This window comes from Ornithorhynchus anatinus, chromosome X5 (genome assembly GCF_004115215.2).
Source record: "Ornithorhynchus anatinus isolate Pmale09 chromosome X5, mOrnAna1.pri.v4, whole genome shotgun sequence".
In the NCBI taxonomy this organism is placed as follows: domain Eukaryota; kingdom Metazoa; phylum Chordata; class Mammalia; order Monotremata; family Ornithorhynchidae; genus Ornithorhynchus; species Ornithorhynchus anatinus.
This window is the reverse complement of record NC_041753.1, coordinates 6482435-6503473: the sequence shown is the minus strand read 5'-3', so window position 1 is coordinate 6503473 and position 21039 is coordinate 6482435. Positions and strand designations below refer to the sequence as shown.

At 58.4% G+C, this 21039-nt stretch overlaps 1 protein-coding gene across 3 annotated transcripts in view; it reads left to right on the top strand.

Annotated features, from left to right (window-relative positions):
• LOC100091155 (retinal guanylyl cyclase 1) overlaps nt 1-21039 on the top strand; it is a 35795-nt gene that overhangs the window by 12728 nt on the left and 2028 nt on the right. The window contains exons 14-26 of one of the 3 annotated variants that reach the window (XM_039910904.1): nt 4698-5317; nt 5797-6095; nt 8224-8557; nt 10442-10526; nt 11080-11176; nt 12656-12769; nt 13645-13722; nt 15256-15432; nt 17481-17637; nt 17761-17910; nt 19589-19737; nt 19922-20085; nt 20813-21005. In XM_039910904.1, the coding sequence (XP_039766838.1) occupies nt 4698-5317; nt 5797-6095; nt 8224-8557; nt 10442-10526; nt 11080-11176; nt 12656-12769; nt 13645-13722; nt 15256-15432; nt 17481-17637; nt 17761-17910; nt 19589-19737; nt 19922-20085; nt 20813-21005 (2617 nt within the window). Of the gene's footprint in view, nt 1-221; nt 344-684; nt 764-925; nt 1118-1290; nt 1424-1972; nt 2046-2442; nt 2693-4697; nt 5318-5796; nt 6096-8223; nt 8558-10441; nt 10527-11079; nt 11177-12655; nt 12770-13644; nt 13723-15255; nt 15433-17480; nt 17638-17760; nt 17911-19588; nt 19738-19921; nt 20086-20812; nt 21006-21039 lie in introns of those variants that run through there. The other 2 variants (XM_029055676.1, XM_029055677.1) reach the window with 2 other exon arrangements.

The window sequence follows — 21039 nt, the reverse complement described above, 5'->3', positions numbered from 1 at the left end:
AGACCCCCTGAGATGCCTCTCGACCCAGCTTACGGCCTCCCCCGCGTTCCGCTCTAAGACCCCAGCTCCTCCTTCCGACCTCTCACGCTACCCACTGCGCGTCCTACACCTCTGCCCATCTCTCCTGGGCCTGGCCGTCCTCCCCGAGGTGACGGGCGAGTGGGAGGGAGCCGCGGTCGGGGAGTGACTGCCCCCTTCCCCTTCCCCGCCCCCCTTTGAAGCCGGGAGCATCCCAGCGGCCCAGCAGGCGGAGCGGCCCTTCCCCGAGGAGCAAGGTGGAGCTGTGGAGCCATCCAGCCTGTCCCCTGCCTCCCTGGATGAGCTGAAGCAGTATCTGAACTTGGTAGGTCCCCGGCCTCCTCCCCGCCTCCATCCCATCCTACTCCCTGCTCTCCTTTCCCTCCCTCCATCCCCACCCTCCATCCCGCTCTCTCTCTCCTGGCCTCCTGTGCAAGGAGCTCCCCTCGTGGCTCCTTCCCAGGCCCCCGTGCGTGCGGTTCTCCTGCCCAACCCTTGCTCCCCTTGGGACCCATATCCCCTCCTCACTGTTGTCCTGTTCCTGCCCTGAGCAGAGCCCCAGGCAAGGCACCTGGGGTGATGAAAATGGATGGTCTTAGGACTCTCCCCTGCCCACTGGCCACTCCTCTTAAAGCTCCCTGTGGGGCCTCGCTGTCTGTTCTACAGCTCCTGGACCCTTTTCCGGGGAAACTGGCACCCCCAGAACAGGACACCCCCCCTGTGGCACAGCTGCTACCTCAGCCCGGTGAGACCTTCAGATGGCCGGGGGAGACTTGCCTTGGCCTGGGGTGTGGGCCCTGCAGTGAGGGTGGGGGGATGGGGGCAGGTTGGAGTTGAAGACCTTTTGGCTTCACCCCCTTTCCTGGCCCCTTCTACCCTGAGCAGCTGCTCCATCTCCTCCTTCTAGGCCCCCCAGGATCTCTACAGTGGGAGGATGCCCGCCCCGTTCCCCGCCCCCCACCCCCTGTCCACAAGACCAAGGTCCCTTTGGCCAAGACCACCAGCCTGTTCCGGGGCCCCGAAGCCCCACGCAGCCCCACCCAAGGCCGAGGCGGCAGGGGTGGCCGAACCGGGGACCCGCCGGGATCCCCCGAGAAGGGTGAGTTAGCTGGGGGGAGAGGTGAGACAGAGCAGAGGGGGACACAGGGACGGGGGAGAGAGAGGGGAGAGAGGAGGGAGAGGAGTCGGCAGGGTCAGTAGTGTGGCAAGTGGGGAGGAAGGGCCCGGGAGAGTTCCCGGGGACCCCAGGGTGAAGGCTGGCTGCTCCCCCAGGCAGGGAGGGCGACCCGCTGAACTCCCAACAACTTTCGGAGGCATCGCGGCTGCTGAGGCTGTGCCAGGCCCGGGGTCAGGCCGGGCTGACGGAGGAGTTGCTGGCATACCTGCGGGGCCTGGAGCGTGGCGGGTAAGGGTCACCCTCATCTCCGGAGCCCTCCGCCCTTCCTCCCCTATTCTTCCTCTCCTTCCCTCCCGTCACATTGGTAGCTCTTCCCGGGAGCCAGGACTCTTTTCCTCCTGAGATCTCCTCCCCATGAATACCCCGCCTGAGCTTGGCAACTCTTTTGGCCGCCTTCCAGAGTGCCCCCTTGCTCCTAGCCCGCCTCACTCTTCCAGAACAATCCCGCCTGGATCCCGGTCTGGTCCTTGCTCCAGGTCCTGGGCGTGTCCCCGGGCGGGCATCTGGAGAGCTGAAATGGTCTCTTCCTCTTCGGCCCCTGGGAAGCACCTGGCCTTGGGAGCCGGGTCAGTCCTGGGCTTGCCGGAAGAATCTGCTCCCAGAACTAAGTGCTCCCCGTGGCGTCTTACCGGCCTTCAGTCCCCTCTCACCCCCGCCAAGTCCGTCCCCCTCATGAGCCCCTGCCAGCACCCGCTCCAGGGCTGCCCCCTGGGCGGCTCCCGCTGGGGTCCGGAGGACTTGGGTCGTTTCGTCAGCCCTGGGGTGTCTGGGTTTCAGGACCGAGGGCCAGGGGACCGCGGGCCCCCGCAGAAGTACGGACTTCCGGCTGGGCGAGGCCCCCAGGAGAGAGGTGAGAGCAGTTCCTCCCTGCCCGTGCCTCCCTGCAGCTCTGCCTCCCCATTGGCCGCATCGCCCCCGGTTCCCCCCGATTCTCTTTGATGGCTCCCCCGGCCCCTACTGGTTTATCCCCCTCTAGGCCTTCTTAGTCCCAGCCACAGCCGCCCTGGGCTCGACCTTTCTCCGGGCCCACCGGCCTCCCCCAACCCAACCGGCCCTCGGACTCTTCTCCTTGGCCATTAACTCTGGGTTGGCGCCCCAGATTCCTCTCCCCTTCGGCCCCCCACTCTCTCCCTCCCCCAGCTGTATCCCCTTCTGCCCCAATTCCCAAGCTCTGGGCACTGGGTGACCGGTCCCCCCGGTCCCTCCAAACACACCTGGGCCTGATTTCCGGTCTGGTTCCTCCCCAGCCTGTCCCCCGGCGCCCCACCCACAAGGTCGAGAAGCCCCCAGGCAGGAAGAAGGCCGGTCCTCCCGTCCCAGGCAGCACCAGGAACAGAGGGGGGATCTGGAGGTGACCCCACCCTCCCCCCACTTCCCCCCGCCACTATGCAAGGACGTCCAGAGCGGAGTTCTCCCCCTCCTCAGTCTTATCCTCGGTGGTTAGGCTGCAGCCACCGAGTTTTTATGTATTTTTTAAATAAAGGCGTTGATTTGTAACCGAGGTTCAGAGTGTATGAGACGAGAAGGGAGAGCCCAGCCGGATGCTGGCCCGTGGTCTCCTGTGGAAAGCTGAGCTGGGGTCAGCTGGGGGTATCCCGACAACTCTCTTGACTCCCTCTCTGAGCCCACCCCAAACCCCTACTCTTCTGGCCCCTCTCCCCAACCTCCTCGTGGAGCCCTTCTGGGCCCCCACCTTCGAACTTGCCTGCATCTCCTCTCCCGGCCCATAACCCTCACATCTAATCTTCACTACCGGGTTGGCCTCTGGTCTCTAATCAGCTTACAGGGGAGGATTACGGGGGGGCGGCACTAGGCCCAGGGCCCCCCCAACCCGTCCACCGCCCGACCCTCCGGGGCCTTCGGCTGGAGGACACCGGCAAGCCACTGGAGGGTCGGGAGCCCCCACCCACCACCGGACCCGACTCCCCAGGACTGTCCGGGAATGGGTGAGCAGAGAGGACGGGGCATGGCGGGGAGGGAGGCGCGGAGGGGGGATCTTCCCCCCCGGGGGTCAGGGAGCCAAAGTCGTGGGTGAGGAGCGCGAGGTTGACTAGGCACTGCTGAAGGGCAGGAAGGGCAGTTGTCTGGAGGTGGAGAAGACTTAGGGGCAGAACCTCAGGGTCAGAGGGGCGACCTGAGGGTCAGGAGAGGATGAGGAGGAAGGACGGCGGACTTGGCAGAGAGACAACCTCTTTCCTCCTCTCCCTTCCCAACCCAACACCGCCTCCTCCTGTTCTGTCCCCTTAGTATCCCTCTCCCTGGGCCTCACCTCTCTCAATAATTGTGATATTTATTAAGCGCTTACTGTGTGCCAAGCACTGTACCAACCGCTGGGGTAGTTACAGGGTGATCAGATTGGACACAGTCCCTGCTCCAAATGGAGCTCACGGTCAAAGTAGGAGGGAGAACCGGTATTGCATCTTCCCTTTACAGATGAGGGAACTGAGGCCCAGAGAAGTTTAAGTGACTTGTTCAATGTCATTCATTCAGTCGTATTTATTGAGGGCTTACTGTGTGCAGAGCACTATACTAAGCTCTAGGAAACTACAATTCGGCAACAGACGATCCCTACCAAACAACGGGCTCACAGTCTAGCAGGGGGGAGTCAGACAACAAAACAGAATAAGTAGACAGGCATCAATAGCATTAATATAAATAAATAGAATTATAGATATATACACACCACTAATAAAATAAATAGAAAAATAAATATGTACAAAGATACACAAGTGCTGTGAGGAGGGGAGGGGGGTAGAGCAGAGGGAGGGAGGTGGGGCATTGGGGAGGGGAGAAGGAGCAGAGGAAAAGGTCACGCAGCAGGCAAGTGAGGGAGCTGGGATTAGAATCCAAGTCCCCTGACTCCTGGGCCCGGTTCTTTCCAGTAGGCCTCACTGTCGTGTTCCAGATCGTGACCCTTCTCCCCCCTTCCCTGCTCTTATTCCTTCTCCTTTTATCCCACCCCACCTACTCCACCCAGTCTTTCTAACCCTTCGTCATCCCTTCCTCCTCATCTCCTTCCCTGCCCAGGCCCCGGTGCCTCCTTTCTCTCCCTCCCCGACAAACCCCCTCAGATCTCCCACATCCCAGGCAGAGGTGCAAACAGAGAGAACCCAGGCCCACCTGAAGGATTGGCCTTGCTAGGGACAAAGGGTTAATCCGGCCTTAACTGCAGCCAGGGATTAGGGGGGGAACGAGGGGAGGGAAGAGGGAGCCCCCCCGACCCTTGTCCCTTCTGCTTCCCCCTTGCTCCTCCCTGTCTCTTTTCCCTCTTTCTCACTCTGCCCGTCTCCTCTCCTGCCCTTCTGCCCTCCCCCTCCTCTCCCTATGTCTCCACCAACTTCCTCACTCTTTCCCTCTCATGGTCTGTCCCTCTCTCCCTCCAGGTGTCCCCTGCTCGCCGCATCCCACCCTTCCCCGCCCCTCCCTCTGACCCCTCTGCCCTGTCCTCCCCGCCCCCCAGCATGCCAGGTTTCTCCCTCCGGGCCCGGCGGGGTGCCCCTACCCCTCGGGCCTTTCTCCTGCCCCTGCTCCTCTCCCGCCTGGTCCCTGCCCTCACGGCCACCTTCACGGTGGGCGTGCTGGGGCCCTGGGCCTGCGACCCCATCTTCGGGCGGGCCCGGCCCGAACTGGCCGCCCGTCTGGCCGTGGCCCGCATCAACCGCGACCCCGCGCTCTCGGCCGGCTACCGATTCGACTACGCGGTCCTGCCCGAGCCCTGCCGCACGGCCCGGGCCCTGGAGGCCGCGGCCTCCGCCCTGAGCCGGGTCTCGGGCCTGGTGGGACCCGTCAACCCGGCCGCCTGCCGGCCCGCAGCCCTCGTGGCCCAGCTGGAGGACAAGCCGCTCTTCCCCTGGGGCTGCCCGGGTGCGGCCGGGGGTCCGACGCTGGCTCCGGTCCTCCCCACGGCCGCCTCCGCCCTTTACGCCCTCCTGCGGGTCTTCCGCTGGGCCCGCGTGGCCATCCTCACCGCCCCTCAGGACCTGTGGGTGGAGGCCGGACGTGAGCTGGCGGGGGCCCTGCGGGCGCGGGGCCTGCCCGTCGCTCTGGTAGCCGCCGTGGAAGCCGACTACCCAGGGGCCCGAGCCACCCTGCGGAGGGTCCTGGACGGACCCGCCGTCCGAGGTAGGAGCGCCTTGTGGGGAGCAGCTGGGGATTGGGCTCGGGAGAGTCGGGTTGGGAGAGCCGAGGGTGGAGAAGTCGAGGCAGGGAGGACCCGGGGGGACAGGGATGGGGCAGGGTCGGAAGAGCCACGGTGGGCAGTGATAATGATGGTGTTTAAGCGCTTACTATGTGCCAAGCACCATTCTAAGCGCTGAGGGGAACCCGGGGTGGGGCAGGGTGAGCGGGCGCTAGGCCGAGGTGGGCCCGGAAGGGCAGAGCTGGGGCGGAGAGGACCAGAGAGCTGGGGGGAAGGTGGACCGGGAGATCGGAAGCCGGGGCGGAGAGCAGGAGTGGGATCTGGAATTGCCGGAGCAGGAGGAGCAGCGTCCCACTCTTTGACCGCCCCTCGCCCTCCATCTCTCCTTCCTTCGGCCCCGATCCCGTCCTCTCTGGCCCCTTCCCACCTCCGTCCGGCCCCGTCCGGGGGTCCGCGCGCCCAGCGGTGATCATGGTGATGCACTCGCTTCTGCTGGGCGGGGAGGAGCAGCGGCTGCTGCTGGAGGCAGCGGAGGAGCTGGGCCTGGCCGACGGCTCGCTGGTCTTCCTGCCCTTCGACACGCTGCACTTCGCACTGCCCCCCGGGCCCGCGGCCGTCCTGGCTAACAGCTCCCGCCTGCGCCGGGCGCACGACGCCGTCCTCACCCTCACCCTCCGCTGCCCCCCGGACCGGTCCGTCCCCGAGGCTCTCCGACGGGCCGTGGCCCGCCACGAGCTGCCCCGAGACCTGGATCCCAGCCAGGTGTGACCCCCGGTGGGGGGATTCCTGGGCTAGAGGACATAGTCCGGGGCTCGGCCCAACGGAAGCGCTCGATAAGTACCACCGATTGACGAAGGGGGACGAGAGGGGGTGGGAGGAGAAGTTGGAGGGATGCCGGAGTTAATAGTAATAACGGGGGTATTTTAGCACTTACTATGTGCTGAGTACTGTGCTAAGTGCTGGGGGAGGTGCAGTATGAGCCAATCAGACACTGTCCCTGGCCCACACGGGGATCCCAGTGCAGGGGAGTAAGGTGGCCAGAAATCTCAGGGTTGAATCCCGCAACCTGATTACTTTTTATTCCAGCCTGATTACCTTGTATCTACCCCTGCACTTAGCAACATTGTCTGGCCTGGCACATAGTAAACACTTAACAGTTAAAACAAAATAATAATAATAATGTTGGTATTTGTTAAGCGCTTACTATGTGCCGAGCACTGTTCTAGGGCCCTGGAGTAGATACAGGGTAATCAGGCTGACCCACCTGAGGCTCACAGTCTTCATCCCCATTTTAGAGATGAGGTAACTGAGGCACCGAGAAGTTAAGCGACTCGCCCAAAGTCACACAGCTGACAGGTGGCAGAGCCGGGATTAGAACGCATGACCTCTGACTCCTAAACCCGTGCTCTTTCCACTGCTTCTCCAAAGCAGTTTTCTTCTCCAAAACAGTGGCAGGGGAGGGGAAAGGAGGGGGTGAATGAGCTGGAGTCAGGGGGGTGTCCTGCTGCACCTGCCCTAGCTTTGATGTTTATGCCCCACCACTGTCCACCGACACATTCTGGTCCAAACATTCGTCCAAACTGGGCGACTGTGGGTGGTGGAGGCGGTGAGCAGATCCACCGGGCCGACGGCCGCTGGGTGAGAACTTCCAGTGCAGGTAGATGATGTGGGTTTTTTTCCTCCCGCCCCAGAAGCTCCCATCTGTGGCCTGGAAGGCTCTGCCACATTGGTCAGAGCAGCTGATCCGGCCACCATCACCAATGTTGCCCCCCTCCCCCGGCCCAAATTGGCACCTTGATTTTTGTTTAACGGTCTTTAAGCGCTTACTGTGTGCCAAACACTGCACAGAGTGCTGGTGGAGAAGCAGTTCCCTCATCGGTAAAATGGGGGTGAAGACCGTGAGCCCTACGTGGGACAACCTGATTACCTTGTAGAGAAGCAGCGTGGCTCAGTGGAAAGAGCACGGGCTTTGGAGTCAGGGGTCATGGGTTTGAATCCCGTCTGTGCCACGTGTCAGCTGTGTGACTGTGGGAAAGTCATTAACTTCTCTGTGCCTGTTACCTCATCTGTAAAATGGGGATTAAGACTGTGAGCCCCACATGGGACAACTTGATTCCCCTGTGTCTACCCCAGCGCTTAGAACAGTGCTCTGCACATAGTAAGCGCTTAACAAATACCAACATTATTATTGTATCTACCCCAGCGCTTAGAACGGTGCTTGGCACATAGTAAGCGCTTAACAAATATCAACATTATTATTATTATCCAAGCTAATCAGATTGAACACAGTTGGGGAAGGGGTGAATTTCTCTCCAAAGGGAATCAATCAATCAATGGTATTTATTGAGTGCTTACTATGTGCAGAGCACTGGACTAAGCGCTTGGGAGAGGACAGTACAGCGGAATCAGCAGACCCGTTCACTGCCCGTAAAGAGCTTACTTCATTACTTCAATCGAAGTAATTACAGTGTGCAGAGCACTGTTCTAAGCACTTGGGAGAGTACAATATAACAATAAACGGGCACATTCCCTGCCCACAACGAGTTTACAGTCTAGGCAGGGAGACAGACATAATATAAATAAATAAATGATGGAGGTGGATGGAAGTGCTGTGGAGCCGGGACGGGGGGAGCAAGTCGGGACATCGCAGAAGGGACAGGGAGAAGAGGAAAGGGGGGCTTAGTCAGAGAAGACCTCTTGGACGAGATGGGCCTTCAATAAGGCTTGGAAGGCGAGGAGAATCATTGTCCGTCGGATTTGAGGCCAGAGATGGGACGTGGGCAAGGTAGATGAGAGGGAGGTCCAGTGAGAAGGTTAGCTTTTGGCCTAGAGGAGACAGAGCAAGGGGAATGTCGACTGAGGGGAACTGATCTGGTCCTCCCCCGCCCAGGTGTCCCCGCTCTTCGGCACCATTTATGACGCCGTCTATCTGCTGGCCGGGGCTGTGGCGGGGGCCTCCCGCCAGGGAGGCCGATGGGTGACGGGGGCCAGCGTGGCCAGGCACGCCCCAGCACGGCCTCCCCTGGCCTTCTGTGGCGGCACGGAGCCCGCCTACGTGCTCCTGGACACGGACGGGGTCGGGGCTGACTTGCACCCCACCTACACCTTGGACATCGCCACCGGCCTCCTGGGCCCCGCCGGACGGGCCATTCACTTCCCCGGCCCCACCGGGCCCGGCACCGACCCCGCCTGCTGGTTCGACCCCAAGGTCATATGCGCAGGAGGTGAGGCCCGCTCCCCAACTCCCCCTTCTTCCCGCTGCCTTCTCTTCAGGCCTCACCCTAGCCCCCCGCCCCCCAAACCGGGCTCCTCCCTTCTCCCGGCACCCTGTTCTCCTCCCCTAGGATTCATTCAATCGTATCTATTGAGTGCTTACTGTGTGCGAAGCACTGAACTAAACGCTTGGGAGAGTCTGATGCAACATTAAACCGATCCATTCCCTGCCCACAACGAGCTTACGGTCTAGATGAGAAGCAGCGTGGCTCAGTGGAAAGAACCCGGGCTTGGGAGTCAGAGGTCAGGGGTTCGAATTCCGGCTCTGCCACTTGTCAGCTGTGTGACTGTGGGCAAGCCATTTCACTTCTCTGTGCCTCAGTTACCTCATCTGTAAAATGGGGATTAACTGTGAGCCTCATGTGGCACAACCTGATTACCCTGTATCTCCCCCAGTGCTTAGAAAAGCGCTTTGCACATAGTAAGCGCTTAACAAAAACCAACATTATTATTATTACTATTATGATTCGTTATCGAGCTTCTTCCAGCCATCTCGCCCCCCCCTCTATAAAATAATAATAATAATAATAATGATGATGTGTCTTAAGCGCTTACTATGTGCCAGGCACTGTACTAAGCGTTCTCCCTTCCAGGCTGCCAATTGGTCCCAGCTCTTCCCTGGTTCCTAGCTCTCTACCCACTGCTCTCTTCCACCTTCCTTCCCACAGCTGACACCTCTCCATCACCTCTCTTGGTTGGTCACCTCATCCCTCCCTCTCCACTGGTCTTAGCCTTCATCTTGTCCCTCTAGCAGATTCATTCAGTCATTCATTCATTAGTATTTATTGAGCGCTTACTATGTGCAGAGCACTGTACTAAGCGCTTGGAATGTACAAATCGGCAACAGCTAGAGACAGTCCCTGCCCATTGACGGGCTTACAGTCTAATCAGGGGAGACAGGCAAAAATAATAGCAATAAATAGAATCAAGGGGATGTACATCTCATTAACAAAATAAATAGAGTAATAAAAATATATACAAATGAGAAAAATATATACAAATGAGAAGAATATATACAGATGTTTTCGCTACCTCCCTGATGGTTACAATCGCGATCGCAATCGAATACAGTCGACTGATCGATTCCGCTCCTTCCCTCTGCCCCAGGGTTGAGCCGCCCCAGTTCTCCAAGGCCCCAGACTCCCCATCTCCTATTGCCTGTCTTGGTAGAATAATAATAATAATGTTGGCATTTGTTAAGCGCTTATTATGTGTAAAGCACTGTTCTACGCGCTGGGGAGGATACAAGGTGATCACGCTGAGAAGCAACGTGGCTCAGTGGAAAGAGCAGGGGCTTTGGAGTCAGAGGTCATGAGTTTGAATCCCAGCTCTGCCACTTGTCAGCTGTGTGACTGTGGGCAAGACATTTAACTTCTCTGTGCCTCAGTTCCCTCATCTGTAAAATGGGGATGAAGACTGTGAGCCTCACGTGGGACAACCTGATTTCCCTGTGTCTACCCCAGCGCTTAGAACAGTGCGCTGCACATAGTAAGCGCTTAACAAATACCAACATTATTATTATTATTAGGTTGTCCCACGAGGGGCTCACAGTCTTCATCCCCATTTTACAGATGAGGTAGCTGAGGCCCAGAGAAGTGAATAGACTTGCTCAAAGTCACACAGCTGACAAGTGGCCTAGCCGGGGTTTGAACCCATGACCTCTGACTCCCCAGCCCGGGCTCTTTCCCCTGAGCCACGCTGCTTCTCTATCCATCCCGGCCCCGGGCACCTCCCACCCACCCAGACTTTCTTTGGGTCTGCTCCCCCGTGCCACCCTCATCCCTGGGTCTGCTCCTCCGTGCCACCCCCTTCCTCTTCCTTCCTCTCTGCCTCAGGGGTGGAGACCAGCGTGCTCCTCCTCATCCTCCTGGTGGTGACAGGGGTCGGACTCCTAGCTGCCGTGCTGTTCTTTCACATCCGGTGAGCCCCCAGCCGGGGGTGTATCATAATATTGGCATCTGTGAAGCGCTTACTATGTGTCTAGCACTGTTCTAAGCACTGGGTGTGTGTGTTTGTGTGTAGGGGGTAAGCATCAGGGTTGGGGGACTGCAGAGCCTAGTCTATCCCAGACCTGGAGGGAAGGTGTCTCCCCAAATAGAGGGGAGGGGAGGCTGTCCTCCACCTTGAATGGGGAATGTGTTGTGGGGGCGGGGAGGGCGTCCCTCAGATCCTATCAACACTTCATTTAGGGAAGGAGCTCTTGGAGGTGCGGCGAGGTTGGGGAAGGGGGAAACAGAGGGAGGAGGTGCTGGGGAAAGAGCAGGGGAGGGGGTCCCGACTCGCCCAGGGCTACAGGGTGGGCTTCAATAAGGGATACTCTGGGGGACAAGTGACTTACCCAGACAGAACCTGTCTTCCCAGCACCTAGTATAGTGCCCGCCGAGAGTAGGCACACAATCAGTAGTCCTAATGGAGGTCAGCAGGAGGGGGAGGATGTCCTAATGGGGGTCCCCTTCTGGCTCCACGCCCCCAGGCGCCGTCTCCTCCATGCTCAGATGATGCGAGGGCCCAACAAGATCGTGCTGACCACAGAGGACCTCACCTTTGTCAACATACAAAGCAGCTGCAAGGTTGGGGGGCAGGGGGTGGAGGGCATCCCTTCCTCTCCCCTGCTGTCCTTTGCCCCATCTCCCCATCCCCACCCTAATAATAATAATGATGATATTTGTTAAGCCCTAACTGTGTGCCGGGCACTGTACTAAGAGCTGGGGTGGATACAAGCAAATTGGGTTGGACGCAGTCCCTGTCCCATGGGGGGCTCACAGTGTCAATCCCCATTTTCCAGAAGAGGGAACTGAGGCTCGGAGAAATGAAGTGACTTGACCAAGGTCACACAGCAGACAAGTGGCGGAGTCAGGATTAGAACTCCTGACCTTCTGACTCCCATGCTTTATCCATTACCTCATGCGACTTCCCACTGAGTGAAAATGAGCATCCATTGAGTGAAACAATAATCACATTTGTGGAGCGCTTACTCCCGAGTCACGTCACTTCTCTGTTCCTCAGTTACCTCATCTGTAAAAAGGGGATTCCCACTGTGAGCCCCACGTGGGACATGGACTGTGTCCAACCCCGCTGCCTTGTATCAGCCCCACTGGCACATAGTAAGCGCTTAACAAATACCATTTAAAAAAATGTGCCAAGCACTGTACTAAGCACTAGGGTGGAGAGACAAGTTAATCAGGTGGGCCATGATCCTTGTCACATATGTGCCATCCTAAGCGATTGAGCCTTTAGGATGAGACCTTTTGTTTATTCACAAGGCTCTGACACTCTTAATTAGAGGAAGACAGGCATAAAGATATTTTAGCTGGGTTTAGCGGAAGGAACGGGGATTGGTTGTCAGGAGACCCTGCTCTGAGTCCCCGCCACCAGCCTGCCGTGTGACCTCGGGTAAGTCACTACACCTGCAAACCACAGAGTCACATAAATATCTCAAACACGCATATCAATCGGTCCTATTTATTTGGGCGCTTACTGGGTGAAGAACACTTTTCTAAGCATGGGGGAGATGCTTGAAGAGAAGAGTCGTTCCCTGTCCACAAGGAATGTACAGTCTAGAAGACGAGCTTGCGTCTTTGGGCCTCAGTTTCCTCGTTTTTACCAAGAAAACTCTATGGATCCACTACCAGAATGATTGCAGATGGAGAGCGGGGCGTTCTAGGAGAGACGTGTCTATGGCGTCGCTATGGGTCGGAAACAACTCGATGGCATAAGGCAAGACAAAAATGGGGCTGAGAGAGGCAGAGTCCCATCCAGGGCAGGGGCTGTGTCTGATCTCATAACCTCATATCCACCCCAGCGCTTAGCACATAGTGAGCGCTGACTGTTCAACAGCTACACCGGTTCAGTATGATCGTTCGCAAAGAGGAATCCGAATAAGATCAGTGAGATTAACATATACACGTCCTCAGAAGAGCAGAAGAAGGGACTGAGATAAAGAGGGTGGGGGTGGAGGTTGGGGGCTGTGAGCCAGACCCCGGCGGGGAGCCGCCCCCTCTCTCACAGATTCCCCCCGACTCCCACCCCTCCGGCCTTCGGCCGGGCAGGTGATGGAGGGCAGCCGTTCCAGTCTGATGGGCCGCAGCAGCGTGTCGGAGATGCGCAGCCTTCGCGGTGCGCAGACGCCCGGAGTCGACAACAGCAGCGTGGCCGTCTTCGAGGTGGGGGGGGGTGTCTTTGTGTGTGTGCTGGGGGCGAGGGGGCCTGCAGGAGACTCTCCCCTGGCTTCCCTTCTCTCCGCACTTCCTCTCTCTTCTCAACTCTCCTTTCTCTCTTATGGCCCCATTCCCCTCTCTTCCTCTCTCCTTTTCCCCTTCTTTCCTTTTCCCCTCCTCTCCTTCTTACCACCCCTCTTCTCCTCAACTCTCCTTTTAGCTTATCTCTCCATTCACCTTATTGCTCCTTTTCCCCTTCTTTCCTTCTCCCCTTTCCTCTCCCCCATCTTCCCCTCTTTACCTTCCACTTTCTTCCCTCTTTCCTTTTCCCCTTCTTCTTTCCTTCTTCCCATTTCCTCTCCCCCTTCTTTCCCTCTTTACCTTCCACTCTCTTTCCCCTTTCTTCTTCCCCTTCTTCCCCTCTCCTCCGTCTTCCTTCTTTCCTTCTCCTCTTCCCCCATCTCCTTCTCGTCCCTTCTTCCCCCACTCCTTCTTACCTTCCTCTCTTTTCTCCCCTCTCCCTCTCCCCTCTCTGTCCCGTCCCCCTCCTCTCCCTCTCTCCCACTGTCACGGCACTCTGCCCGCAGGACTCAGGGCCGGGAGACAGCCTGGTGTTTGGGGAGGGATTGGCGAGGTCCTGGCCATGCCTGGGGGGCTCCAGTGCCCGGGACAGTGGCCCCGAGGCCCAGACTGGGCAGGCAAGCCCCCCGGCTGGCGGTGCGATGGGATTGGGGAGGAGGGGTCCCAGTCTGATCTCACCCCCAGGACCGTTAGGTGTTTTTCTCCTTTGGGGGAGTGGTGGGGGGCTGGCTGCCCATGCCACCCGGAGTCGAGGGGGACGGGGGTGGCCAGGCGAGCCCCCTCTCCCCTTGGCCCTGCAGGGAGATTGGGTGTGGTTGAAGAAGTTCCCGGGGGAGCACGCGGAGATCAGGCCCTCCACCAAGACGGCCTTCAGCAAGGTGAGGAGGGGGCCTGGGGGGTCACGGGGGAAGGCACTGGGTGGTGGGTGCTGGTTGGGGGGGGGACCCTGGCTGCTCCCTCTCGGGTGAGAGTCTGGCATTTACCCTCCGACATCAGGCCTGTTCTCATGTCACAAAACCCCGCCCTGGCTCCCAGTGCTCCGTGTACATTAGACACTGAATAAGTACGATTCTTACTACCACCTCATCCGCCCCCGGCTTCAGAGACCTGGGGCAGGGTCTTTTCTGCCTGCAACCCAGCTGACACCACTTGCCACCCGTCCCTCTCCCCCCAAACACACCCTCTCTCTGTCTGTCTCTGTCCCGGCCTCCCTGGTTCCCCCAGGGCCAAGCTGGCTCAACGTTTAAGGCATCCTTTCCCTTCCTCTTCCGTGTCCCCTACCCCTCAAGCCCACACCCCTCCTGGCCGCCCTCTTCCTCCCGTGCCTCACCCCCGATTGCCTCTTTATTTTCCCACAGTTCCTCCTCCTTCATCTCTCCATCTTCCTCCCATCTCTCTTCCCCTTTTTTCTTTCCGACCTCCCTTCTCCCTTCTGGACAAGTCAAGTGGCCTAGTGGAAGGAGCCCGATCAGGGCATCAGGGCACTTGGGTTCAAATCCCAGCTACTCCACTCGCCTGCTGTATGATCTTGGTCAAGTCACTTCACTTCTCAGCCTCTTTGACTGTAAAATGGGGAGGAAATGCCTGCTTGACCTCGGCCCCACTGTAGACTCCGACTCTCTTGTAACTGTGGAACAGGGATTGTCCCAATCGCATAATCTTCTATTTCCTTAGCGCAGCATTTGCTGCATACTAAATGCTTAACAAATACCAGTTATTATTTTCCCTCCACACCCCCCACCTCTCTCCTTGCCTCTCCGCCTCCCTGCCTCTGGATCCATCAGTGGTATTTATTAGGCGCCGACTGAGAAGCAGCATGGTCTAGAGGGTAGAGCCGGGTTTGAGAGTCAGAAGAAGGGATTAAAACTGGGAGGCCCACATGGGACGTGGACTGGGTCCAACCTGATTAACTCGTGCCTACCCCAGCGTGTAGTACAATGCCTGGTACATAGTAAGTGCTTAAAAAATACCATCGTCATCATCATCATTAACAATACCATTGAAAAACAACTGCGGAGCGCTTGCGGGAGAGGCAGCGTGGCCTAGTGGATAGAGCCCGGGCCTGGGAGTCAGAAGGTCATGGGTTCTAATCCCTGCTCCGCCACTTGTCTGCTGTGTGACCTTGGACAAGTCACTTAACTTCTCAGGGCCGCAGTTACCTCATCTGTAAAATGGGGATGGAGATTGTGAGCCCCACGTGGGACAGGGACTGTGTCCAACCCAATTTGCTTATATCCACCCCGGTGCTTAGGACAGTGCCTGGCACATAGTAAGCACTTAACAGATATCATCATTATGATTATTATTACAAATAGAAGCAAGCCCCTTGCCCTCAAGGTGCTTGCACTCTGGGGCGGGGGGAGTTCAGTGACATCCTCTCCCCGCCTTCTTCTCCCCTCTCCCCCACTCAGCTCCGGGACCTGCGGCATGAGAACGTGACCCTGTACGTGGGTCTGTTCCACGAGACTGGGGTGCTGGCGGCCGTGATGGAGCACTGCTCCCGAGGCAGCCTGCGGGACCTCATCCACAACCGCGACATGAAGCTCGACTGGATGTTCAAGTCTTCGCTGCTGCTCGACCTCATCAAGGTAGGGGACGGAAGGGGGCGCAGCCCATCGGCTTCATCCCCCCACCCCAAATACCCACACCTCCCTCATCCCTTCACCCCTTCCTGGCTACCCAGAGTTTTCATTTTGAGTCTGAAATAAAGAGGGAGCAGGGGGAGTGGGGGAGAGCCCACTCCCACCCTGCAGGTTGGGGTTTGAGAGAGGCCCGAAGAGCTTCATGGCCAGAGAACCCCTACTTTGGTGGTGGGGGGAGGAGGGGTCGGGCCCGGCGTCCACCCGCACCCCCCGTCCGGTGCTCTCGCCACCCCCCAGACCGGCTGTGGACGGCCCCGGAGCTGCTGCGGGACGAAGCTCTTGGCAGGTCATGTGGGACACGGACCGTGTCCAGTTTGATGATCTCGTATCTACCCCAGCGCTTAGCACAGTGCCTGGTACCTCATAAGCGCTTAGCAGCGTGTCCTAGTAGACACAGCTAGGGCCTGGGAGTCAGAAGGACCTGGGTTCTAATCCCGGATCTGCCATTTGTCTGCTGGGAGATCTCGGGCGAGTCACCTCACTTCTCCGGGCCTCAGTTCCTTCTCCTATAAAATGGGGATTAAGACTCTGAGCCCCATGTGGGACAGGGCCTGTGTCCAACCTGATCAGCTTGTATCTACCCCAGCACTTAGAACAGTGCCTAGTACATAGTAAGTGTTTAACCAATACTGTAAAAAAAAACAAACATGGAAAAAACAACAACAGTCGGTGGGTCGGCCGGTGGTATTCCTGGAGACAGGGAATGAGTGAGGCAGGGAGTCGAGCACATAAAGCCACGAGGTCAATGTCTCCCCCCCCCCAGCCCCCACGGAGGGTGCCCGATCCTCTCCCCAAACTGTCCCCTTGGCTCTGCCTTCCGTCAGTGCTCCCTCTCCCTTCCTCTTTTTCATTCATTTATTCATTCAATAGTATTTATTGAGCGCTTACTATGTGCAGAGCACTGTACTAAGCGCTTGAAATGGACAATTCCGCAACAGATAGAGACAATTCCTGCCCAGTGACGGGCTCACAGCCTAATCGGGGGAGACAGACAAAAACAAGACAACATAACCACGATAAATAGAATCAAGGGGATGTACACCTCATTAACAAAATAAATAGGGTAATAAAAACATATACAAATGAGCACAGTGCTGGGGGGAGGGGAAGGGATAGGGGAAGGAGCAGAGGGAAAGGTGGCTTCCATCTCATAGCCCTTTTAGATTCTCAGATGGTGAGCCCCAGTGAGGGACAGGGATGGGGTTTAATTCCCACCTCTCCCGATGTTTAGTACAGTGCTGTACGCTCACTAAGCTAGTAATAAAGCAGCATGTCTCAATGGAAAGAGCCCGGGAGTCAGAGGTCATGGGTTTGAATCCCGACTCTGCCCCTTGTCAGCTGTGTGACTGTGGACAAGTCACTTCACTTCTCCGGGCCTCAGTTCCCTCATCTGGAAAATGGGGATGAAGACCGGGAGCCTCATGTGGGACAACCTGATTACCCTGTATCTCCCCCAGCGCAGTAAGCGATTAACAAATACCAGTATTATTATTATTATTGTTATAAAGTATGACTGCTCTCCTGCCTTGCTGTCCCTTCGCAGTCACTCAGATGGCGGTATGTATTGAGCGCTCTTGGTATTAAGCGCTTGGGAGACTCCCGTAGGGGAGTGGGCATAATAATATTGGTATTTGTTAAGCGCTTACTATGTGCAGAGCACTGTCCTAAGCGCTGGGGGAGATACAGGGTCATCAGGTTGTCCCACGTGAGGCTCCCAGTCTTAATCCCATTTTCCAGATGAGGGAACTGAGGTCCAGAGAGGTTTAGTGACTTGCCCACAGTTACCCATCTGGCAAGTGGCAGAGCCGGGATTCGAACCCCTCACCTCTGACTCCCAAGCCCGGGCTCTTTCCACCGAGCCACGCTGCTTCTCTTCTCACGCCTTGTGGGCATGATCTCGGCCCACGAGGAGCCTCCAGGGTAGGGGTCCTCCCCTCGCCCGCAATTGAGGGGTCCCTCCCCGGGGCTCGGTGGCCGACCGGTGCCCTTGGCAGGGGATGAAATACCTCCACCACCGCGACCTGGTCCACGGGCGGCTCAAGTCTCGGAACTGCGTGGTGGACGGGCGCTTCGTGCTCAAGGTCACCGACCACGGCCAGACACGGCTGGATGAGGCCCAGCGAGCGGCCCGAGGCCCACCCAGCGCACAGGGTACGGAGGCAGGGGGCGAGCTGGGGAAGGAGAGGGCAGGGGGAGCCGGGGGCGGGGGGCAAAGGAGGGGTCGGGCCCGGCGACCCCCCGCACCCCCTGTCCCTTGCTGTCACCCCGTCCCAGACCGGCTGTGGACGGCCCCGGAGCTGCTGCGGGACGAAGAGCTGGAGCGTCGCGGCTCCCGCGCCGGGGACGTGTTCAGCCTGGCCATCATCATGCAAGAGGTCGTCTGTCGCAGCGAGCCCTATGCCATGCTCCACCTGGAGCCCCACGGTACCCCCGCCACCCTCCTTTCCTTCCTTCCTTCCTTCGGTCGGATTTCTTGAACGCTTACCGTGTGCAGAGCACTGGACTGAGCGCTGGGGAGAGACGACAGAAAGAGCCCGGCCTTGGGACGCAGAGGTTCGAATTCCGTCTCTGCCGCTTGGCAGCTGGGTGACTGTGGACAAGTCACTTCTCTGGGCCTCAGTTCCCTTATCTGGAAAATGGGGATGAAGACTGGGAGCCCCACATGGGACAACCTGATTACCCTGTATCTACCCCAGCGCTCAGAACGGTGCTCTGCACATTGTAAGCGCTTAACAAATACCAACATTATTCCCTGCCCGCTACCAGCTTACAGGCTAGAGGAAAAATGATGGGTTTTGCTGAGCGCTAACAAAGTGCCAAGCACTGTTCTAAGCACTAGGGAAGATACAAGGTAATCAGGAAGGACCCAATCCTCACAATAATAATTATGGTATTTGTTAAGCGTTTACTATATGCAGAGCACTGTTCTAAGCGCTGGGGGAGATACAGGTTGTCCCACATGAGGCTCACAGTTTTCATCCCCGTTTTACAGGTGAGGTAACTGAGGCACAGAGAAGTGAAGTGACTTGCTCAGAGTCACCCTGCTGACAAGTGGCAGAGCCGGCATTCGAACCCACGCCCTCTGACTCCCAAGCCCGGGTTCTTTCCACTGAGCCATGCTGCTTCTCTAATCTCTGTCTAGTCACTGTTCTAAATCCCTGTCCCACATGGGGCTCCCAGGCTTAATCCCCATTTTACAGATGAGGGAACGGAGGCACAGAGAGCTCAAGTGACTTGCCCAAGATCACATAGCAGACGTGGTGGAGCCAGGATTAGAACCCACGTCCTCCAGCTCCCACACCCGTGCTCTTGCCACTCTGCCCTCCGATCCCACACCCCCATCCCGACACCCTGCCTCTCCCCCCATCCCTCACACCCGATCCCGATGCTCCATCCCCATTTTCCAGATCCCGACCCCCCCCACACCCCGATCCCGCACCCCCGATCCCACGCTTGAGTCCCCCGGGAGTGTCCCCCCCATCCCCCCCCAGTCACTCCCGGAGGTCACCCCAGGACCGGGCCAGGCGCATCGTCATCAGTGGTGCTGACAGTGCTTACTGGGCACGGAGCACTGTATTAAGCGCTGGGGAAAGTAGGAGGCAAGAGTTGGTAGGCGCCATCCCGCTCCACGTCGAGCTTCCAGGCTAGCAGGGGAAACTGAGGCTAGGATTAATGGTATCGCAGGGAGGGGCAGCGGAGAAGGAGGAGACGGACGTAAGAGCTGCCGGGGGGCTGGTGCTAGTCCCCTCTCCCCGCCTAATAATAATAATGTTGGTATTTGTTAAGCGCTTACTATGTGCAGAGCACTGTTCTGAGCGCTGGGGGAGATACAGGGTAATCAGGTTGTCCCACGTGAGGCTCCTAGTCTTCATCCCCATTTGAAAGATGAGGTAACTGAGGCCCAGAGAAGTGAAGTGACTTGCCCACAGTTACCCAGCTGACAAGTGGCAGAGCCGGGATTCGAACCCATGACCTTCTACTCCCAAGCCCGTGCTCTTTCCACTGAGCCACGCTGCTGCCTAGGGTTCGGCCCTGGGGGCAGACAGCTCGGGACAGGGTTGAAGGGAGGGGGCTCGCTGAAGGGTCTCTCCGTCCGGCGCAGAGATCGTACAGAAGGTGCGCGGCCCCCCGCCCCTGTGCCGGCCGTCGGTGTCGCTGGACCAGGCCCCGGTGGAGTGCATCCAGCTCATGAGGCAGAGCTGGGGCGAGCACCCGGACCGACGCCCCGACATGGACTCCATCTTCTCCCAGGTCCCACCGGCAGGGACGGGGCGGGGGGCGTCCACGGGGGATGAGGCCTCCGCTCCTCCCCCTCCATCCCCGCACCATCCCGTTCTACCTCCACGGCTCCAGCCCCGGCCTACCCCGGCCCACCCGGTTTAACCCTATTCTATCCTCGCCCCTCCCGGTCCCCGTCCCTCCCACCGCCCCCCAGTTCAAGACCATCAACAAGGGTCGCAAGACGAACATCATCGACTCGATGCTGCGCATGTTGGAGCAGTATTCCAGCAACCTGGAGGACCTCATCCGCGAACGCACCGAGGAGCTCGAGCTGGAGAAGCAGAAGACCGACCAGCTGCTCACCCAGATGCTCCCGCCGTGAGCCGGGGGTCGGGGGCCGCCCAGGGGACAGCAGGACACCTCCACAGCCCCGGTGGGAATGGAGAGTGGAGGAGTCGGGGGGCTCAGAGAAGACCTTGGGGAAACGAGGATGAGAGAGAGCAGGGGGGAGCGCGATGGGGGGACGGACTCGAGCTACTATATGGACAAGTCGCACGGCCTGGAGGCCCGGGAGTCAGAAAGACCTGGGTCCCAGCTCTGCCACTTGTCTGCTGTGTGACCTTGGGCAAGTTATTGCACTCCTCAGTTTCCTCATCTGTAAAATGGAGATGAAGACTTTGAGCCCCATCTGGGACGGGGACAGTGTCCCTACTGAGCTTGGATCTACCTCAGTGCTCAGTATAGTGCCTGGCCGCTCGTAAGCGCTTAACAAGTACCACAAAAAAAAAAAAGAGAGCTGACTGAGCACTTATGGAGTGGCATGCCCCGGACCTCAAATGAGACAACCCAAGGGGACTCGGTGCTTGCCCCAACCAAGGCCCTGATTGATCTTATTTGTCGGGGGGGGAGGAAGTCTTATTCCCATTTTAAAGAAGAGGAAACTGAGGCCCGGAGAGGTCCACAATGAGTAGGGTCACCCTGCGGGGCCCCGGAGTCCCCCTGGCAGCTCCTCCAGTCCTAAAACTCACCGGGGAGCGCGCTAGCCACCAGCCCTGGCCCCCGCCCCCCTCCCTGGCTGACCCTCTCCCCCCGTTGTCCCCGGCAGGTCTGTGGCAGAAGCTCTGAAGATGGGGACCCCCGTAGAGCCCGAGTACTTCGAGGAAGTGACCCTGTATTTCAGCGACATCGTCGGCTTCACCACCATCTCGGCCATGAGCGAGCCCATCGAGGTGGTGGACCTCCTCAACGACCTGTACACCCTCTTCGACGCCATCATCGGCTCCCACGACGTGTACAAGGTGCGGGAGTGGAGGCGGGGGCCGGGGCCGGTGG